Source organism: Poecilia reticulata, linkage group LG15 (genome assembly GCF_000633615.1).
Source record: "Poecilia reticulata strain Guanapo linkage group LG15, Guppy_female_1.0+MT, whole genome shotgun sequence".
Taxonomy (NCBI): domain Eukaryota; kingdom Metazoa; phylum Chordata; class Actinopteri; order Cyprinodontiformes; family Poeciliidae; genus Poecilia; species Poecilia reticulata.
The window spans coordinates 23,544,828-23,564,929 of record NC_024345.1 but is presented as its reverse complement, the minus strand read 5'-3'; the positions used below and the strand labels follow the sequence as shown (position 1 = coordinate 23,564,929).

At 41.4% G+C, this 20,102-nt stretch overlaps 1 protein-coding gene across 1 annotated transcript in view; it reads left to right on the top strand.

Annotated features, from left to right (window-relative positions):
• The window catches only part of adgra1b (adhesion G protein-coupled receptor A1b), a 186,124-nt gene that overhangs the window by 121,273 nt on the left and 44,749 nt on the right, over positions 1 to 20,102 (top strand). The window contains exons 13-14 of the mRNA XM_008429975.2: positions 1,311 to 1,521; positions 1,932 to 2,140. Coding sequence (XP_008428197.1) covers positions 1,311 to 1,521; positions 1,932 to 2,140 — 420 coding nt within the window. The remainder of the gene's footprint in view (positions 1 to 1,310; positions 1,522 to 1,931; positions 2,141 to 20,102) is intronic.

Here is a 20,102-nt window from a genome sequence, read left to right as displayed (position 1 = left end):
ATGGTGGGTTTTCTCCGGGTACTCCGGTTTCCTCCCACAGTCCAAAAACATGACTGTCAGGTTAATTGGCCTGTCTAAATTGCCCCTAGGTGTGACTGTGTGTGTGTGCATGGTTGTGTGTCTCTGTGTTGCCCTGCGACAGACTGGCGACCTGTCCAGGGTGACCCCGCCTCTCGCCCAGAACGTGAGCTGGAGATGGGCACCAGCATCTCTCCCGACCCCACTGAGGGACAAGGGTGTAAGAAAATGGATGGATGGATCAGTCTGGTTTGTAATTGAAGGAATGACTGAATTCATATTGTTTCCAAAGACATTTTAATGCTGAGAATCCTTGTTCTTTTTATGTAGTAGAGACTGCTCTGTGGAAAGGTCATGAATTCATCATTGAGATTGATTTAGATAGATGACGATGATAAAGATTAAGTTTGATGAGCTGTTAGACTGGTTTATGAACCTTTTTATAGTTTAACTTAGATTAATATTGAAACATAGCATTAAAAAACTTTATTACACTGTTAATAATCAATTTGTTTCATTATTCTAACCACTGTATGAATAGGTTGTTGTTTTAAACTAAAGCAATGAATTTAAGCTTTTTTGCTTGCAGACTTTGCTCAGTTGCACGATACTATAAAGCTGTTATTTTGACCTCATCTTTAAATAAACTAAGCTACTTTTGGATATTTAACCCGGGATTTCTTTGACAAGTTGTTTAGTCAAAATGTGTAGTTGTCAGGCTGGAAGGTCTGGTCAGTTTTATGCAGCTCCGCAGGGACTTTGGCTGAGCTGCTGGAGGAGACTGGATGCTGTCTGACACTACAGGGAGAAAGGAAGTTACACACAGAATCAAAGTGAATTCACCTGTGGCCAGAGACGGCCGGTGCACACACTTTGACATTTCCAACCTATTTTTGTCGCACTGAAGTGTTTTTCTTCGCATCATGTTCGCAGATATGTTGTTGTAGGAGGAGGGTGGGGTTATACGGTGGTAATTAGTTGGTGAATGGGAGATAAAGTCACAACGGTTGTCTCTTTAAATCAAGCTGCAGCGTTGATGTGTCCTCAAGCTGAAATGGTAAGAACCATTCCACCTTTGCTGCAGAGTCGGACCTAACAGGCAAACCAAAGCGCTTCAAACGTGCGACTCGTTCCCTTGCCTCACTTGTCGTCCCTTAAAACACTGAAGAGAAACGTTTCTTTATTTTATTTTATTTTTTTAATGGAATGCATTTTCACAGCAAAGTTGGAGGACACTATGTAACTCCTAAAGTCTATTATCTGATTGTTTTTTATGTATTTTTTATCCGCAGAACTCCGTGGCAGTCGCCTCGATCCATTTACCGCTGGCTGGTCCGCCTGCCTCCTCCTCTGCGTTGCAATCTGTTGATAACTCCACTTGCAGGCTGCAGTTCGTTCTGTTTCGCAATGGGAAACTCTTTCCCTGCACGGGGAATTCGTCAAACCTCGCAGACGATGGGAAGCGCAGGAGCGTCTCGACACCAGTTGCTTTTGCCAAATTAGGTAAGAGGAAATCCATTTCTATCTTTCACGCGTGTGATGTCAACGCCGGACCGAAAGCGTGCACACGCGTGCGCGCGCACATACGCAGTCACGGCTGTTTTAGTTGGTGTATTTTTTATATTTTATTTTATTTTTGCGCAACATGTGGATTGCGTAGATACAAACATTAACAACGTGCGCTCAGATGAATGAATGAATGAATGGATGAAGTCAGAGCACGGATCAGATTAAATAGAGTTTACTGCAGTGTGATGCACGAAAGTAATCTGCACCAGTCCAGCCGCAGTAACTCATCCGACTCTTGCATGTTGTTGTGCATCGTTTTTGCCTGCATGGGTGTTTTTAGAGCCGCGGCTCTGCCAGTGTTTCCTCTCGGCTTCCTTCCCTGAACGTGTTGCCTTTCCCTCCAGATGGCTGCAGCCGCGGCAGCTCTGTGCACTCCGTCGCCGTCGCTCTCAGGCACTTCGCGCTGGGTGTAGACCCCACCGCAGCCTACTGGGATTTTGACCTGCTCGATGGACACGGTGGCTGGAGGGCAGAGGGCTGCCACATAACCGCCTCCGGGGGCAATACGACCACTATTCACTGCAGCCATCACAAGAACTTTGCCGTGCTAATGGTGAGTAGTTATTTCACTATGACCCCCCCCGCAACACATAACGTGTCTTCCACATGCTTAGGGCCCATTACGGATCAAATCAACCTTTTTTTTCCCCTCTATCGTGGAGTAGACTGAGTCACGTGTTTTAAAAGAGGACCTTCAAAAGCCTCCTTTATTGTTGCTCCCCAGCAAAGGGATTGGATTGCCAAATGCTGTATGAGGATTTATTAGCGTTGGAATATCATAGAGTCTTCTTTTTCTTTGGGAAACAGACGAGGAGAAGTTGTGCGCGTTGTTCAGCCTGCCATCCTTTCCCACGCTGCAACAGAAGCGATGCTCTGGAGAAGGAGCGCCCTGTCAGGAGCGATTCGACTCTGAGCGCAAGTGGTGTGCTAATTGGTTGCAACCATCGCGAAGCAGAAAAAGAAGAAGCCGAAAAAAAAAGAAAGAAAGAAAAAATGCTGGACTGTGCAGCTTAGCGTCGTTCATCTGCGTTTCTCAAGTTGGTCTCGACGCTGCAAGCCGAGATGCTTCCCTCTGACGACGTCCCCCCCTGTGTTCAAATTGATTTCATGAGGATTAGAAGCACCAAAAGCGCAATGGCAGCGCATTGCAAGGTCGCTCCTTAGAGCCGCTGCTTCTGGTCCGCTTCTTCTTCTTCTTTTTTTTTTTTCTTTCTTTTTTTTTTTTTTTGGATGAAGAGAAATCCTCCGGATGTTTACCGAAGAGTGGGATTCGTTAGACTGGGAGGTCAGTTCTCAGTGGAGCATGAAAAAGTGTTGTGCCTTTTTTTTTTTTTTTTTTTACCTGCATATTTTAAAAACCCGCGGATCAGTTTGGTTGCTGTCGTTGGTGGAAACATGCTGGATCGGGGTGAAACAGAAAAAGCCGCATTAGAGCAGGGAAGAAGAAAAAGCAGCGTATGATAAAAGCACGGGGTGCACATAGGAGGACAGGGGGGGGGGGAGGAGGTGTCTGGAGAATACTAAGCTGTTGTCAGATGGAGAGCAGATGTCAGGATGTCATTGTGCATGTGTGTTTTTCACTCCAGCACGGCGCGCCATCAGCGGGGCGCGCTGTGGCAACCGGGATGACGCTGGCTCCGATTTTATTTATTTATTTCTGGTCGAATTTAATGACACCAGGATAATAATTTGAACTTCAAAACACGTCCGACAGGCAGAGAGGGGTTGTCATAGCGATGGTAGAAAGCCGTGACGGGAACGTCCACATCACGGTGAGCCGGTGTTTGCGCCGGAGATTGCGCGCGTCTGCTAATGCAGTCACCACACCCGCCTGGTCTCTGCAGTGCCCGAGAAAAGGACCCTTATTTACAGACCTGTGACATCACTGCTCCGGTCGTAGCACCTTAACTGCTTTCTGTTGCGACAACGATTCCCCTCAGCTCAGCTCGGGAGGCGTCTGCAAGTACAAAACCTGTTGCATAATCTTTTCATGTCAAAGGGAGACGGATTGTCACTGCCGCCTGAGTGCAAGTTGGCCATTTGCTCACTGCGAGCCTCCATGAGCGGAGCTGTCATTTGTAATTCAAGCAGCTCAGATCTTGGGCGGTCTGCAGGGAATTTAGCGTATAGTTGTTTGGTGTATATGAGAAAAGTTGAACTATGTCACGTTTTCATATAGTCGCACAATCACCGGCCACCTTATTAGGTACACCTTGCTGTTATTAGTTGAACCTGCTTCTGCTTTCAGAACTGAGACTGAGCGTTTGGGTTCATATTGACATGGCAGCATAAAACAGAGGAGAACACTGGAGCACAGAAAACTGAGTTTATTGATTTGAGTTTGGTTGGTGGATTACCCTGCTGGATGTTGCCATCTAAAGATGGGACCACTGGATTGGATATTAGTTTATGAGCCAGGAGGGTTCAGTAATTTGTGAAAATCAGAGAACCGTGGATGTTCCTGAAATCCTCAGGCCTGCCCATCCTGTGCCAACAACTTTGACACATCCAAGCATACTTAAATCCTCTTTCAACATTTTTATGTTCAGTTTGAACTTCAGCAAGTCATCCTCACCACGTCAAGATGCGTAATTCAATGAGTTGCTGTCAAGTGATTGGCTGATTCATTCTGTGTGTTTACAACAATCTTAACAGCCTGCTTTTATAATGGCCTATTGGCATTAGAAAGCAGTATCACCTGTTTGCCTCATACTCTCCTGTGATGATTACACTGGATACAAAACTGCATTAACCCTTGTATGTAGAAATGGGGTCCAACCGACTCCACACACGTAAAACTTGTATCATTTGATATAGTCCTCTATGTTTGCCTCAGTCCTCACATGCACCAGGGTTAAAGCTACTGACCATATATTCCTATAAATTGAGTCGAACTTTAGATATAGTTTTTCACCCACAGAACAAGTGTTTTTGCTCTTTTGCTGTATATTATTATTTAATCAAGATAACAGCTTTAAATGGCAGGTTCAGACAAATCTGCCTCTTATGACATCAGAGCTTTCTTTAGTGTGGCCTTTATTTTTTCTGTATTTGCATGTTTTTAATTAATTTCCTTCCCTAAAAAATTTGCTGAATTTGAGTTGTGTCCAAAAACACTGCATGGACTTCAGTAAAACTGGACCACAATAAAACATGCTCAAATAGTTTGTGAAGAGGAATAGATCAGATTTGATCAAACCTTCCAGCAATATCTGCCAGCCCAGTTGATATGAAATCATATGTTGTGGTTATTTCTGACATCACAGAAAATAGTTGCCAGACAGACTTTAACCTTGTGATTCACCCCACCATGCAGCCTGGTCTCTGCCATCGCCTCAGTCCCGGCACACAGCAGAAGGAAGGAGTTACACTCAGACAAATGGAAGTGGTTAAGCTAAGCTAAAGTAGCTGTTCAGCTGTTCATTTTAAGAAATGTACCAATGAATAGTAACTACAAGAGATGAATTAGTGCTACAAAAACTTTATGTTAAATGCTCACACAGGAGGTTGAGGTGTGTGTTGCCCTATGTTAGTCGTTTTGATTCAGTCACTTGCATTTAGCTCTTTTGGGGTTAATGTGTGTGTGTGTGTGTGCGTGTGTTTGTGTATACAGGCTCAGATCCCAGCATGCATGTCCCTAGAGGCTGGGGATTGGGCTAAAATAAAATAAATAATGAAAATCTTTTGAACTTGCTTCAAAAGGAATGACATGGTAGAGAATCTCCCTCTCGTGGTTTTGTAATCAAAATGCCAGATTATAGACATGGGATAGGCTGCGAGTAGAAAAGCTCAACTCAGCTAGATTGTGAACTGTGACTGGTGCATTTTGCTGTCCAGATGAATCACTGTGTGTCTTTAGCATCTAATAATACAGATCGCTCCAGATGGGGCAACTTTCGGATGGCAGCCGGCGTCTATTTTGGAGTTTTGTTTTCTTGCTCCGTGCTGAACCTCTAGCTGTTGAAAAGCAGCCCCCTCCAGATTTCAGCACCAGGGACAGTTCCTGAACATTTCTCCCTCTGCTCCTCCCGTACCGCCTCCTCCTCCCCCTCCATCTGCCTCATGCAGGCCCGTATTTGCCGAGAAGGAGGGCTGACTCACTCGTTTACAGCAGTGCAGCTTTATCGTCTGTCTTGGTGGTGGTGACAAGCCTCAATCCCACACTGAAGCTTCTCTGAGCCACTCGCCGCCCCCTCTTAAGACACACCTTTTGCTCTTTTCTGTCAGAAATGTACAAGTTTATCAACATTTTAATTATTTTTGTTTGTTTATTCAGAGGTTATGTCAACAGCTAAGTTCCTGCATGGATCTGCTCCGGCTCACCAGGCTGTTTAGTATGCAGGAGCAGACCTTTGGAGTTAAACACACACTCAGCCAGTCACACATGGTGTAGGTGGTTGGTTCTGTAAGTATCCAATCACAAGGAAGGTTCCAAGTCATGGCTCAACAGGAAATTTGTATTTTTTTTTAGAAATGCCTTCTTATTCATGGAGCTGGAAATAATGACTCTGTAAAAGGACATGATTCCTAAAAACCAGGTCAGGATTTCTGGTGCTGGTTCTGCTCCGTCTGAACCAGACCTGTTAATGTTTATCGTGCATTTATGATTGTTTGTGAAACGTGAATGAAGGTACGGAAGGCAAGAGTGATAAAATTAGATTGTGTTTGCTTCGACTCTAATTGAAGTGTGGTGATTATCACCATACTTGTTTCTCTGTAAAAATAAATGTCCCTTGATCCAGTTAGCAGCATGTTCTACTAAAACATGTAGAAAATGCCATCATCAATTTGATTTTATACAATGGGGGAATGTTACATGTTAAGTAGTTATTGTTTTTAACGAAACTCTTCACTTACAACATTTACAACGTACACAGAGAAGGATCTATGACCTTTTCCTTTTTGCACAACCACACTAAGTTTTCCAGATTTCTGGGTACTTTCTTCTTTTCAGTTCACTGCGTAGTTTTCCCATAAAATTTGGGTCATAACTATGTAAGAAGGTTGATTTCTGTGTTGATTCTGCCATATGTTAGTGATATGTTTTCTGCTAAAAACCCAGTGATGACCTAGTTTCAGTTAACCAGTGAAATCCAGCAGGTCTGTTTTTAAAATGTTCAGGTTTTTTCAAATGACATGCACTCTAACAGGTTTTCTAACAGATCCTCCACACACCTACAAGCAGCACGAGGCTCCTTTCAATATATTCACTCTTAGTTTTATGCCAGAACGACCTTGAGATTTTCATTCTCGGCTCACCAGAAGCACACAGTTCCAGCAGAGTTTAGCAGACGTCAGATGTTTACTGTACGTGATCATGGCTCATGGCTTCACTCCCAAACAACTGGTTTGTATGTAGATAAATTGTTTCTACCAAGAGGCTCACCATTTCTACTGAGCTTTTCAGATTTTCTCTTACTTGCCCTGTCATTCTCCTCGCTGTGTGTGTGGTGACAAGATGAGTATGAATCCTCCTCCAGTTTTATTGTTCACACTTGCACCTGCTTTGAGTGTTTTAACTATCGCTCTAATTGTAGATGTGAGCAGGTTTAGGCTTGTAGCCGTTTTCTTGGAGACATTTCTTGACCTTGACCTGGCTGTAGATCAGCGTCTTCCTTGTTTGAACAGCATGCTCTCTTGGCCTCATTTTGAAGAGAGGCTAATAGACATTGACCTCTGCGTCGTGACAGGTACCTGCCCCACACAAACAGGAAGTCCTTCTGCAAAATATCCACAAAAAAAACACTTTTAAAAAACTTATAGTTGCATTCATTTAAAAGAGATTATTAAACTTTATTTTCGCTTGTGTGATTTGCAATTATAGAATTGTTTCACTCTCTAAATAAATCAAACCAAAATAAAGGTTCTCCAACTATTTGCACATTTTCCAGGAGTGCTAACAAATGTGGCCAGTGTGTGATGAAAGGAAAATTATCAAAATAATTGACTAAACAATTATTTTGTTTGTAATTTAAAATGGCTTAAAAGAACTGCAGGCAAGACTACAAATGTTCTGCGTGAGTCAACAGGAATGTCGAGTTGGTGTTTGGCCTCTAGAGAAGTCAGCCAATCAGAGCTAATCCAGACATCATCCATCCTGGACGGCTACGTTTAAAATCAAGATGCAGCAAATAAGACGATAGATTGTCGTCAGCTGTATTAACCTTTATAGGACACCAAGTCTCCAAATCAAGTAACAAATTCAAGAATATTGTCTTAATAAGAAAAAAAAACAAAAAACACTGAGCTTATAAAAAAAGAATTTATTTTCTGTCTATTCCTCTGCATATAGATTAATGGTTGTATGTCCTCATTAGTCAATCCGTGCTCAGCCTGAGTATAATGAGACAACAAGCCGGCTTTCATTATTTGCCCAGAAACACAACCAGCTCCAGCACTTTATCCTCAACCTGTGGACTCTTTTATATCTCTGAGGCATTTTTCTGCTGGAAGAGCCGCGGCACATGAGCGCTTTATGAGATGGAGGGATTTATGACAATAATAATGATGACCCGTTTAGATATGTGTGGTGCCTCGTAGCCCTCGGTTGGCATTTTCTTTTTGGTATGTGATGTAATGGGAGGAGAAGAGAGAAAAAGTGATGATAGCCGGTGATATCAAGTGAGGCAGTGTGTTGCCTCAGTTTGTGTTAGTGGATCAAACACGGCAAGAAGTAAAATAAAGCCACAACCTACGAAGAGTCATGGCATTACATTGAATAGTCTTTGAACATATCTCAGTGGAAATACATTTAAAATCACATGTAATGTGTACTGAGGGACAAGCCACTGACTTCACATCCTTCCATTGTCCTAAACATGAGACAGCAATCGTATCCACCGATCTCATCTACAGCTGCAAGAGTTGGAAAATCGTAGAGTCACCCCTCTGTCGCCAACTTTGTCGATATTTTTAGCAACTTTTCAGACCCCACTGTGCACCTCTAGTTAACATGCATATGGTAATAGTGAAATCCATCCATCCATTTTCCTGCACCCTTGTCCCTTGGTGGGGTCGGGAGGGTTGCTGGTGCCCATCTCCAGCTGGCGTGCCGGGCGAGAGGCAGGGTCACCCTGGACAGGTCGCCAGTCTGTCGCAGGGCAACACAGAGACACACAGGACACACAACCATGTACACACACACTCACACCTAGGGGCAATTTGGAGAGGCCAATTAACCTGACAGTCATGTTTTTGGACTGTGGGAGGAAACCGGAGTACCTGGAGAAAACCCACCATGCACAGCGAGAACATGCAAACTCCATGCAGAAAGACCGGGGCCGGGAATCGAACCCAGAACCTTCTTGCTGCAAGGCAGCAGCTCTACCAACTGCACCACTGCGCAGCCCATGTAATAGTGAAATAAAAAGACTATTTTCACAGGAACATACCTCCAGCAGAACCAGGCTCAATGTGAGCGGCTAACTGTCACTGCCAGCTTTGAGTTTGAGCGCAGAGCAACACATAGTAGAAAGTAAAAAGGTTATGCCAGCAGTAGCTCTTTCAGGACAAAGCTAAATAGATCAACTATAGCACTGTAGCACAATGAATGAAAAACACTACAAAACAGAATTTCTGTCAGCAGCAACTTCTTTAATTGATGTTTATTGGAGAAAGACCAGGTTGAATATAGTCGGACAAGATCGAGTTAACAGAACGTGATCTGTCCAGGATCAGCAGTAAAACTGCACTCTGAGAGCAAAGTGCTCTGCTGGGAACATATGGAACAACTGGATGTCTAATATAGGATGGAGATTGATTATTAAAGGCTTTACAAGTAAGAAGGGGAATTTTAAAGTAGATTCTTTATTTAACAGGGGTACAAAGAAGAAAAGCTAAACTTGGAGGCATCAGAACTCTCTCTGCAGAATTCAGGATAAGTTGACGTTTTTCTGAACTTTTTGAGCTTCCTAGTTGTAAAAAATGCAGCAGCGAAACCTTGAACTGGATGCACTAGTTTTTCTGGATGACTAGTTCAGGTTTATATTGTTTGTAATATCGCAGAAGTAGAATAAAGAAGTCCTAGAAAGCAGTTTATTATGGGATGTAAATATCATGACCTGGTCAAAGATGACACCAAGATATATTCCCATTAACATTTGGAAATATAATCTAGAAAAAGTGACTAAATCGATTTTTTTTTTTTACTTGTCTAAATACCAATAAAAAAGAAAAATAAAGGTCATTAAGGTTATTTCTTCAAAACTTGCACATAGCCGATTGGATTAATCAACTTTATGAATAAATATAGGTTAGTATCAACAAGCTGAAACTGGAAATCTATCTCAGACTTAAACGAGAGACAACCATAGACTACCCATTCACGTTATTTTTCCGTTCAATTAAAAATACCTTAAATGTTATAACTCATATAATTTTCTCCAAATTTGTTGTGGTTGTTGGGGCCAAGCAGAATGTCCTGTAGCAGTCTGTGTTACACTGAATGTGAAGAAAGCTCTGACTGAAGACAGTGATTTCTTCAGATCAGTTTTTGTTGTGATGATTAAAGAATTATAATATACGTTTATTAACTAATGATATGCTAATAGCTCATTAGTTCAATCCATATTCAGAGCAAGTAAACAATGCTTTGTTCATTTTTTCTTGTTGCTGACCTGACATTATTGACTGCTACTCAAACTCTCATAAGAGTTGCCAATAATGTTTGTAAGACGGATTAACAAAAGCATAATTATGCTAATACTTTATTTAAATGCTTTAAAAAAGCATTTAGAAAATCTGGAACTAGTCTGTTATTGCTACTAGCACAATAATAATTATTGTTTTACTAGTAGTTTATTGCTACTAGCATAATATTAGGAACTTGCGTAACATTCTTCAATGATATACTAATAATTTCATTTATAGTTGAGCCTGCAATCATAACTGAGCGATAATATGCTATTGCCTTGTTTTCAAATGATTTTTGATCAAGCTCTTGCTTGTAATTTAGCACTACAGATTAAACTGTAATGCTAAAAAGGTAACATTTAGTGGTGTGTTTTCAGCGTGACAGTTTTCAGTCTACAAGCTAAGCTAAGTACCAAACAGCTGAATGGTAATTACTGCATGCTTATTTGACAACAAATGTCACTAGAAGTTCCACTTAGTTTTAAGGTCATTAGACAAAAGTGTTATGCATTTTTGTTAGCCTGTCCTCTGAGCTCCTCACCAGAGCACAGTCAAAGCCTTCAGCTCAGTAGCCCAGTGCTACCTTTCACCCTTCACCTCACTTGCAGTTGCTTTTATTGCTGCAGACATTAAAAAAGCTCCAGCCCACCTCTGTGCCTGCTGGTAGGCAGCACTGCAACAGCTAGCGTGAGCAGACACAGAGAGCTTTGGGTTTGAATTGCAGGGGGTTAACCTACCGTACATGTATTACATTTGGCTCTAGTTAATTTTTAACAAATGCACTTGTGCTCCATTTGAAAGCATTTCCTTGAGTTTGATGGTAGCCGTGTTAGCTGCTTCACACACAGGGTCTGCATGCACTTGTGTGCCTGTTTGCGTGTCCTCATCACGTCAACAACATACATTTTGTAAACCTTTTGTGTTGCTATTGTTGTGCCGTAACCTCTCACTGTTTGCTGACTAAACAGGGCGCATTTGCTCGGTGTGAAAGGGGAAGGAAACTGACTCATGATGCTCGCACAGAACAGATTGCTGCTGGCCAGCAACCTGACATGTGATGCAGATTGTTTTCCACCTGACTAATGACTTCAGAGCTCACTGATTGCCATTTTCATTTGGCGTTGCAGGAGTTGGCCATTGCTTACTGCTATTCCCTCTTCCCGGTGCTCTGTGTCACGCGTTCCATTTTAAATGCCGTGTATATCCCTCTCTTAGCCTGGAATTGCATTGCTTTAACCTATTGTTATTCAAATTATGTATACTCCTCAGCTATGAAAGATTATAATATTGCTACTGGCAGCAGAAGGGTTTGTTGCATTTAATGGGAGTTCATTTGTGAATCCGTGAAGAAAGTTAATGGGCCTCGTGGTTATGATGTTGTTTATGTGCAGTCACTGATTAATTAGCAGTCAAAACTGTTTTTTTTTTTATACACCCAACCAAATTTCTTGCATGGAATGTAAAGTTACTCTTGTATAACTTGGTCTGTATGAAGGATACCGGTTCCAGTCACATTCCTACTTTCCTTTCTAAACAAACGAGATACAAATATTTTCCATTTTCTTATTTATTGCAGGTTTGTGTGGACTCAGATTCTTCCACTTCGCTGTCTAAATCCCAAATGATTCAGATAAAAGCCACGCAGCTTTTCCTTTTATGTGTGACGGCGGCCATCTGACAGACATGATTCATGTCCTTGGACGGCTTTGCCATCCACAACAATTAGGAACCAAGATGAACGCTCAAGAAATATCGGTGAACTATTCACACCGTAATTCAGCAGCTTGATCTGAAACTGCCCAAGTCAAACACCCACCGGCCTGTTTCTTCTCAGCAGCTGTGTTTAAGCAAACAGTGCGACCCTGTCGGAGCTCCAGAGACTTTCTGCTAGAAATTAGGACATTTTGTGTAAACAGAGTTTTTGACTCTGTTTCTCTGTCCCGACTTTTCTCTCTGAGTTTCTGTCACTTGCTTCCAGTTGGATGGTCGTTTGTTCATTTGCACACTTGTTCAGTTTGTGAAGACGTGCTTAAAGCTTTTTTTTTTATTTCTTCCTTATTAGGAAAGACATCTAAACCCTGCAGCTTCTTGGATGTTTGGCTGTTTAGTTTTCCCAGAACTGCTCGCCTCTGCTCCTTCGTTTCTCAGCTTTCACTCTCTGATTAGTGAAAACACAGTGCCGCCAAAACATTAACAACAACATGGATTGAGCAGCAATGTTGTTGATAGCTTGTAAAGTCAAACTTTTGGAGTCAGTTGCATCGTCATCGCCATGGTTTCTGGTATTTTATCTGTGTCCTTATTGTTCTATGAAAACTCATTAATCTTGTAAGTATGAGTATGAAACTGTAACGTTGCTCTAAATTCTCCTGCTGCTAGATGTAAGACCTTTTGATTACAGAGCAGTAATTGCTCTCCATCTGCTCTTAGTACTTCTGGTAAGACAATGACAGCAGGAATTAAGAATTAAAATATGAGACTTGTGAATTTTAAAAGCAAAAGGCAATGTGGTTAAAAATCTATACAGAAATGGCATAAAACTATGAATGAATGCTTGTTGACAGGATTTTTCTTTTCCAGAGCATGTGGATTAGCACAATGCCGAAAATGAAAGATGTGAGCAATGGACTCACCCTGTATTTGCAATTTTTACAACTAGGAAGGGTGATGGCTCACAAAAACCAGAGTTAATATTTAAAAGATGACATCTTTGAGCAATAAATATCCAATCTAATCAAAGTAAAAGCGATGCAATACCCGGACTTTACAGGCCTCAGTTGGCACATTACATGTCTAAGTTTATTACAAGACAGTTAGAAAATATTGTACCAATATATCTTTTCATAAGGGGTAAAAGAGAGACACTAGTTTTTAAAGGATATGGCTGCTTGAATTACATTTTCTGTGTGGAAGCTGAACAACAACAAGATGTTGTTCATCTCCTCTACTTCTGAGATGAGCTGAAAGTGGAGATGTTTATAGAAAACCTGGCCGTGATATGCAGAAACCTTGATGAACTGAAGCAGCATTAATGAAGACCAAAGTTCCTCCACGGCATCAGAGACCAACAACGACAGACAGAGTGATTGAATCTGAAAGCGGATCCACAATCTGTTGAATGATGGGATCAACTTAATCTTCCCCCATCACTTGTATGTGCCTTCAAATGTCACTCAGCATTAACAGGCCGATACTTCTACAGATACAAAACATTTTTATGAGAAGTCAAACCTTCCACACGTAGGTAAGATATCTTATTGATAAAACAAAAATATTTATTAGTGGTCTAATTTTAAAGATATTAAATCTTTTGCATGTTTGCAGAGATGGTCAAAGCAAATTTCAATATGCAAAGTTTGGATGATGCTTAAAGTGGGGATTGTTTATAATTTGCTTCGTTAATGGAAAGTCCAAAAAGTCCTATGATGCAGGTACAACTTGTCTGATGAGGTCAGCATTTGAAACAAAAGAAAGGGAAACTCACCTAAATTATCATAATCTAGTAGAAGAAGTCTGTTTAAAATTTTAACACCAGACATGTAATGAAAGGAAAGAGTTAAATTACTTCAATCAGTGACTTCAGCAATATGAGCTCGTTAAATTGCTTCAAGTCCAGAATCCCAGCTGGGTGATGATGTTGGGGGATGATTAGGATTTGTGACGATCTAATTTGAGGAGAGGTTTAGTGTTTCTGAGGTGCAGCGCTGTGCACTAAGGTTTGCTTGACAGATGACAATAGAGATTCTTTACAAAAGGAGCCAATTTCCCACTGGGTTTATGTGCAGTGTGTTTGGAGAGTGTCAGAGTAGATGAGGATTTGTGTGAAAGAAGTCAATTCCTCAGCCACCGATGCTTCTTTGTGGAGCTGTGTTCCAACCTCAAAGCCCCGACACCCCCCAAAAAAATAAAAAATCGCCTCCTAAAAATCCCATTTCCAGCGGCTGAGGAATGATCTCCGGTTCCAAAGGTGAAAGCTAATCTGGACGCAGAGGTTTTCTCTTCACTCACTGTCCTGACAGTCCATGCTTGCCTTTACAAATAAGCCTAACGAGATGCAAACATGTAAATTGGCTGCAGCAGAGATTGAGCGTTCACTTAGATCTGAGTGGCACAGATAGCGCCGCTGACGAATGGCAAGATAGAACCGGGCTGAGATCACCACGAGCAATCTGTAATCAGAAATGGAGGAAAATTGCATTGCGGTGTAGGGATGCAGGGAATGGAAAAGCGACGGAGGGAGGGACTGAGCCAGACATACAGTACCATCCCACATGAAGGGGTAATAATTTCCCTATTTGTCCTTCTTTCTCTGTCTGTCTCGGTGGTGTTTGGTCATATAATGCCATCATTTTTCATCTCCTTATCTCCCCATCACTGTTTTTCATTGTTGTTCTTGTTACAGTCCTGTTGGATACCTCAAACAGCTTCTTTTTCATGCGTTAGCTTATCCCATCGCTGTCTGCTTGCAGTCCAGAGTTTTCTTCAATACTCTGGTGTTCAGAGCATGGCTTACAGAAACACAATCACAAGGCAGCTTTTTTTTTACTTTTACACCCACTACAACCTTTTACTAATCACAAACAGTCTGTATTGTGTGACTTTTCTCTGCTAGATCAAAACAAAGTAGCTCAAAGCCGTTGAGAAGATAGAATAACATATATTTTTAAAATGAAAATCTGAATGTATGGAATGCATTTAATGAAATCAAATGCAAGCAGTTGCTTCTATAAGTCACCTAGTCAGTTAATAGACTGTGTGTAATTTAATCTGAATATGAATCCAGCTGTTTTTTGAAGGCGTTTTTGGAGGTTTTGTCATCATGAAAACAGAGGAACAAAGTAGAAAGGCCTGGGGTGAAGTTTTGGAGAAGCTTAATGCACGATTTGGTTATAAAACAGTGGCTAAAGAGGACTGATATCGTTCAAAAGTGCAAAAAGTACGGCGCACCGCGAGCCTAGCACAACATGGCCGTCCACCGAAACTGATGAGCTCAGCAAGGAGAGGCAGAAAGCTGGTCCGAGTTGATTGGAGCCAGATAGACGACAGAAAACAGATACGGTCCTGAGACGTACAGCCAGTTGCATCAGGTGGCTTAGACCAAAGCATATCTCCTGTTAGAATGACATGCATTTTACACTCAACAGCAAAGTTTATCAGATCTGATTCAAAATGTGCCAAGACTTGAACATGAATTAGTAAATTCTCTCCATCCATTCTGACAGAGCTGTTTTTCAGAAGATGACTTGACGAGGATGTCAGTCTCTGATTGGGAAAACTTTTCCTAAGAAACTTCCTGTAACGGCAGCAGAGGAAAGGAAATTAAAATACCACGGTTTACATAAACCTTCTGTAAAAAAAGCATAAATTATTGTGTCTCCCACTTTAGAAACAAGCATCACTGTTTGTGGTAGCAATTTAATTTCATTTCCCTTTGGGATCAATAAAGTATTTCTGAATTGAATTGAATTTCAACAAACTGTGCCGGCGGTGTGGATACTATTGCAAAGCACTATATTTTTTTATATTTTGTGTAAAATGGTGTCAAGACCACATAGCTATACTCCTTTTTTTTCTCATAACTGTGTAGTTTCTATGGTGATGGAGTCATCAAGCACCCAGCATTACATGTCTTTTTATGTATTTAGGCAGTTTAAACGGACACTGCTGGATGTTTGCGGCGGCCGTACAGAGAGAGCTCATGGACAGCAACAGATGTGTGTGAGCAAGAGACCTTTTCAAATCCACTGGGTGTGCACAGCAAAGAACCACACGCACAAGCCTAAGCTTATTTACCAGCTGAGACCTGAACAGCCAGCGAACGGAGCATTGTGTTGCTTGCAGAGGCTGCTCTCTGCCGCGGCGGAGCAAAGCCTGCGGAACACGGCCCTATTCTCATGAACTGTTGAAATAAAAATGTCAGGTTTTCATTTGAGGTATTTAGCTGGTGAGCAGAGGGAAGGAGCTGCGGGCCAGAGTAATGTATGCTCCCTCTCTCTCTGTGCGCCGTGTCGGGGAGCTTGAAAGCAGAGCGTGAGCGGGATGAGTTAAAGGGGCCGCGGCGCTGCTGCTGCTGCTCGCGTGTGCTCCCGTTTGCCCTGTTCTTTCATTTGAACGCTGGCTGCCAGCGCATGTGCTGCTACATACGTGTGAGCAAAGCCAGCAGCGTCTATTTAGTCTTTTGCATTGTGTGTAGCGACTGGAGGAGATGAGTCACCCTCTCAGACAACATCTACCTGCCCCTCGCTCACTCACACACACACACACACACACACACACGCAGGAAGGCCATGAAAGAGAGGGTTAGTCTCCATCTGCTCTCTGGTGCCATGTTTTAAAGCAATCTTCTCTTTTATTTTTATTGATTTATATTCTTAGGTTGAGACGCTAGAAGATTTTTTTTTCATTACATGGTAGAGTAGGATTGCTGCTTCACTGACCTCCACATTAAACCAAGGTTGTTGGGTTTTTTTATGGATTGTCCTATGTTGGTTACAAGGTTGCAAATGTTTTGGATTCTTGCAGAAACTAATAGATATATTACGGTTTTTATTTGGCATTTGAGTCATTCCAGCATAGATGAAATTCTGGTTCTCAGGTCTTGATATCATATAAAAAAAAAACAATCAAATGAAATGCAACAATATACAAACTATAGCAACATATTTAAAGGGAGCTGGGTACTCCGAACTTCAGAGTCTGAGGTTCGGAGTGAAGTGATGATGGTGGAACTGATCAACAGTCTGACTGCAGAAGTTGCTGCAATGTGATTGACTCATTGACTAACGAGCAATTGTACAGATGTACCTATTAAAGTGGCCAGGGAGTACCCATGTATAATCAAGTGGCAATTCAATATTAAAACTAAAACTAACAATTAATTTGCTCATCGGTGAATCAGAAAAAAATTGGAGCACGTTGTGCGACGGTTATAAATACCAGTAAATCCTGAGGTTTGCCCTCTAGTGCTTTAATGTCATTAATATTGTCTCTTTTTTTTAGCTTACACAGGCTTTGCTAGAATAGTTGCTATAAATGAAAAAAATATATATATAAATAATTTTCTATTTAAAAAAAAAAAAAAACGTTTTGCAACTACTAGAGAAAAGTTTTTTGGTTTTATTTTGTTTACAATCCCAATTATTTAAAAATGTTAAGAGCGCAGCCTAGTTATTGGGAGTAAAGTGATGAAACAGAATAAAGATCTGTTCTTTATTGGTGTGTGATTAGTTTGGGTTGTTCTGAGCATCCAGTGTTTTGAACATTAGATGTCCTGGTTAAATAATCCTTATGCATAAATACAGAGAGTGAGAAGGACATTAGAGTCTTACACTACATTAGACAGCAGCCTCCCCTGTTTTTATTTGTGTTTATATCGGTTGCTTCTTCTTCTTCTTGTAGACATTTTTCTGCTTGTTAAATGGGAAGGAGGTCAGGGGGGTTTGCTCACATGAATTAGAAATGTGTACTTGTTTGTAAGGTTGAGCAAGTCATTCATTCATGAGTTGGTTCATTAAATGCAGTGCCGTATTAAAGCACTTGCTTTTTTTTTTAATGCTTTTGCTGCTTTTTGTCAAAGTAGAGTGTTTTAGATCCTTAGACTATTTTTAATCTCAAAGACTATCTCAGTTCTAGAGGGAATCTTTATCTTCAGCAACTAACTGCAGCTTTTGGACTGCCTAGTCCAAGTCTGGACTTATACCATTGTCTGTCAAAATAAAAAAACATTTCTGGATCTTAAATTGTCACGTTGTGGTGAATAATACTTTGAGGCCATTTTCAAATAGCATATTAATAAGGCCCTAATAAAGCAAGTTCTCCCTCTCTTTGACTAATAAACTTTAGTTTTGTACAGAACAGTCCACACTGGAACTGGAAGACATTTTAAATATCCAAATTAAAACAAAATAAAACAGAATTAATCATCAGAATGGAAATGATTGAGCTTATTTTTGTCGTGATCTGTGGTTTTCTGTGTTTATTTTTGAGTTTTTCTGTGTTTATTGTTATCCTGTTCCCTGAGTCTCTGCGTCCGTACGTCTTTGTGAGTGTCTATGATAGTTCGTCGACCGGCACAGTTGAACTGCTAAGTCCTGTGTCGGCATTAGCTCGTCTAGTCAGTCCTTGTTATCAGTTGCTATTAGCTGTTTGCTGCTCTCTGCCGTGCTGCTTGTTCTGGACTGTGAGCCTTTCATTAAAACTCATCATTTCATCTATAACCTGGGTCCCTGCATCACTCCTCACCACCACCTCAACCCCAATTCATGACAATTTTAATTTATCATGCGATTAATGAACTGCTTATTGAGTCATGGCCCTTTGACATGATCCTAATCTGGCCAAAATATCCCCAAAACCTTCCAACGTGACTGAACTGAAGCTGTTCTGCCAAAATCTCTCCGCAGTGATCAGAAAGACTCGATGCAACTTCTCTCAGATTCAGTCGGTGTCGCCATGGCTGGGACGACCAGTTAGTAAATATAAGGGCTGATTACTTTTTAACTTAGTGAAATGTGAAAAAGATATTGATTTTATTTTCCATTTTTTTAAAAAAAAGACATTGTTTGAAAGACAGCCATTTCTGTTTATTCAGGTCATCATTGTTTGACAATAAAATGTGTTTGAATGGGAACATTTAGACAAAAAGACAGAATAAATTTGTAAGGGAGCAAATACTTCTTTCAATGCTGCATGGCACAGCAGCTGCAGTTCCTTTTTTATTGAAATTAAGCCTAATGTCAAATGCAACACTTCTAATCTGCGGCTCTGGAGAAATTAACTCTAATGAAACAATGTCCCTCTGATGTATAAAGAGATAAATGCAGCAAGACCGATGTGTCCATGAATCAAATTACACCGCTCATCTTTATTCCCAGGCTCGACTTCCTCCTCAGCTCATAATGCTTATGGATTTGATTGATGCGTGCTTGATTCCAGGTGATTTCATTATTTGCTGTGTTTACCTCCATCGGTGAGGCGCTGATAGCAAACGTGACCGTCGGTCGTGACTGCGAGCCGAGTGACAGCCACCAGGTACGGCTGATGACCTGCAGTAATGGTGCGTGACCGTTTTTCTGTCTGTCCGTCGTCACTTTCACACCGTTTTTTTGTTTAGTTTATTTTGTGCTGCTACCATCTTGCCTCTCTCTGTTTGCCAATATGTATAGGCAAGCCCGAGTGGGTTTGATTTGCAAGCTCGCGCCGGTTCTGTTCCAGAGTTGGCGCGGCCACTCAAGGATGATAAAATACGTCGCTTGATAGAAACTTGGAGCCGGCAAGCCACGGGCTGTTCACTGGAGGATTTTAATTTTGTTTTCTCTCACTCTCCCTCTTTTATTTTCCTCCCTTACAGTTTGTGCACTCTTGCATGCACCAGTGTGATTACGACGGGAAAGGTGGAATGTTCTCCAGCTGACGGTCCTGGAATTTAAACAACAGCAGTTGCAAACAAAATCCTTTTAACATCTGGGAGGCACTTACTTGAGGGTTTTACAAGATGTGCAATTCATCATCTCCACCAATCATCATGTAAACCCAAGACATTCAGCCTTTAAGTGCTCACTGATCAGCAGTGTACTTGTCCCTTTGGATTTTGTGGGCTTGATAAAATTGCACCAACTGTGCCTGCAGGAGATTATGGATCAAGTTTAATTGACTCTGGTAATCTGATTTTGGCATGGAGACGGAGAATACTAGATTAAAGTTGTATCTCCAGCACAAACAAGGGATCAGTGATGTGTTTAGTCACTGAGGCTCATGGACAGTTGAGGCATGTTTGGATATAACATGTCAGCTCCAATCCAGGATAAGTCCAAGCCAAACTGACCAGTGTGCTAATACAGTCGCCTGGCTGTAATGAATTGCTGTGTCAAAGGGCGTAGCTACAT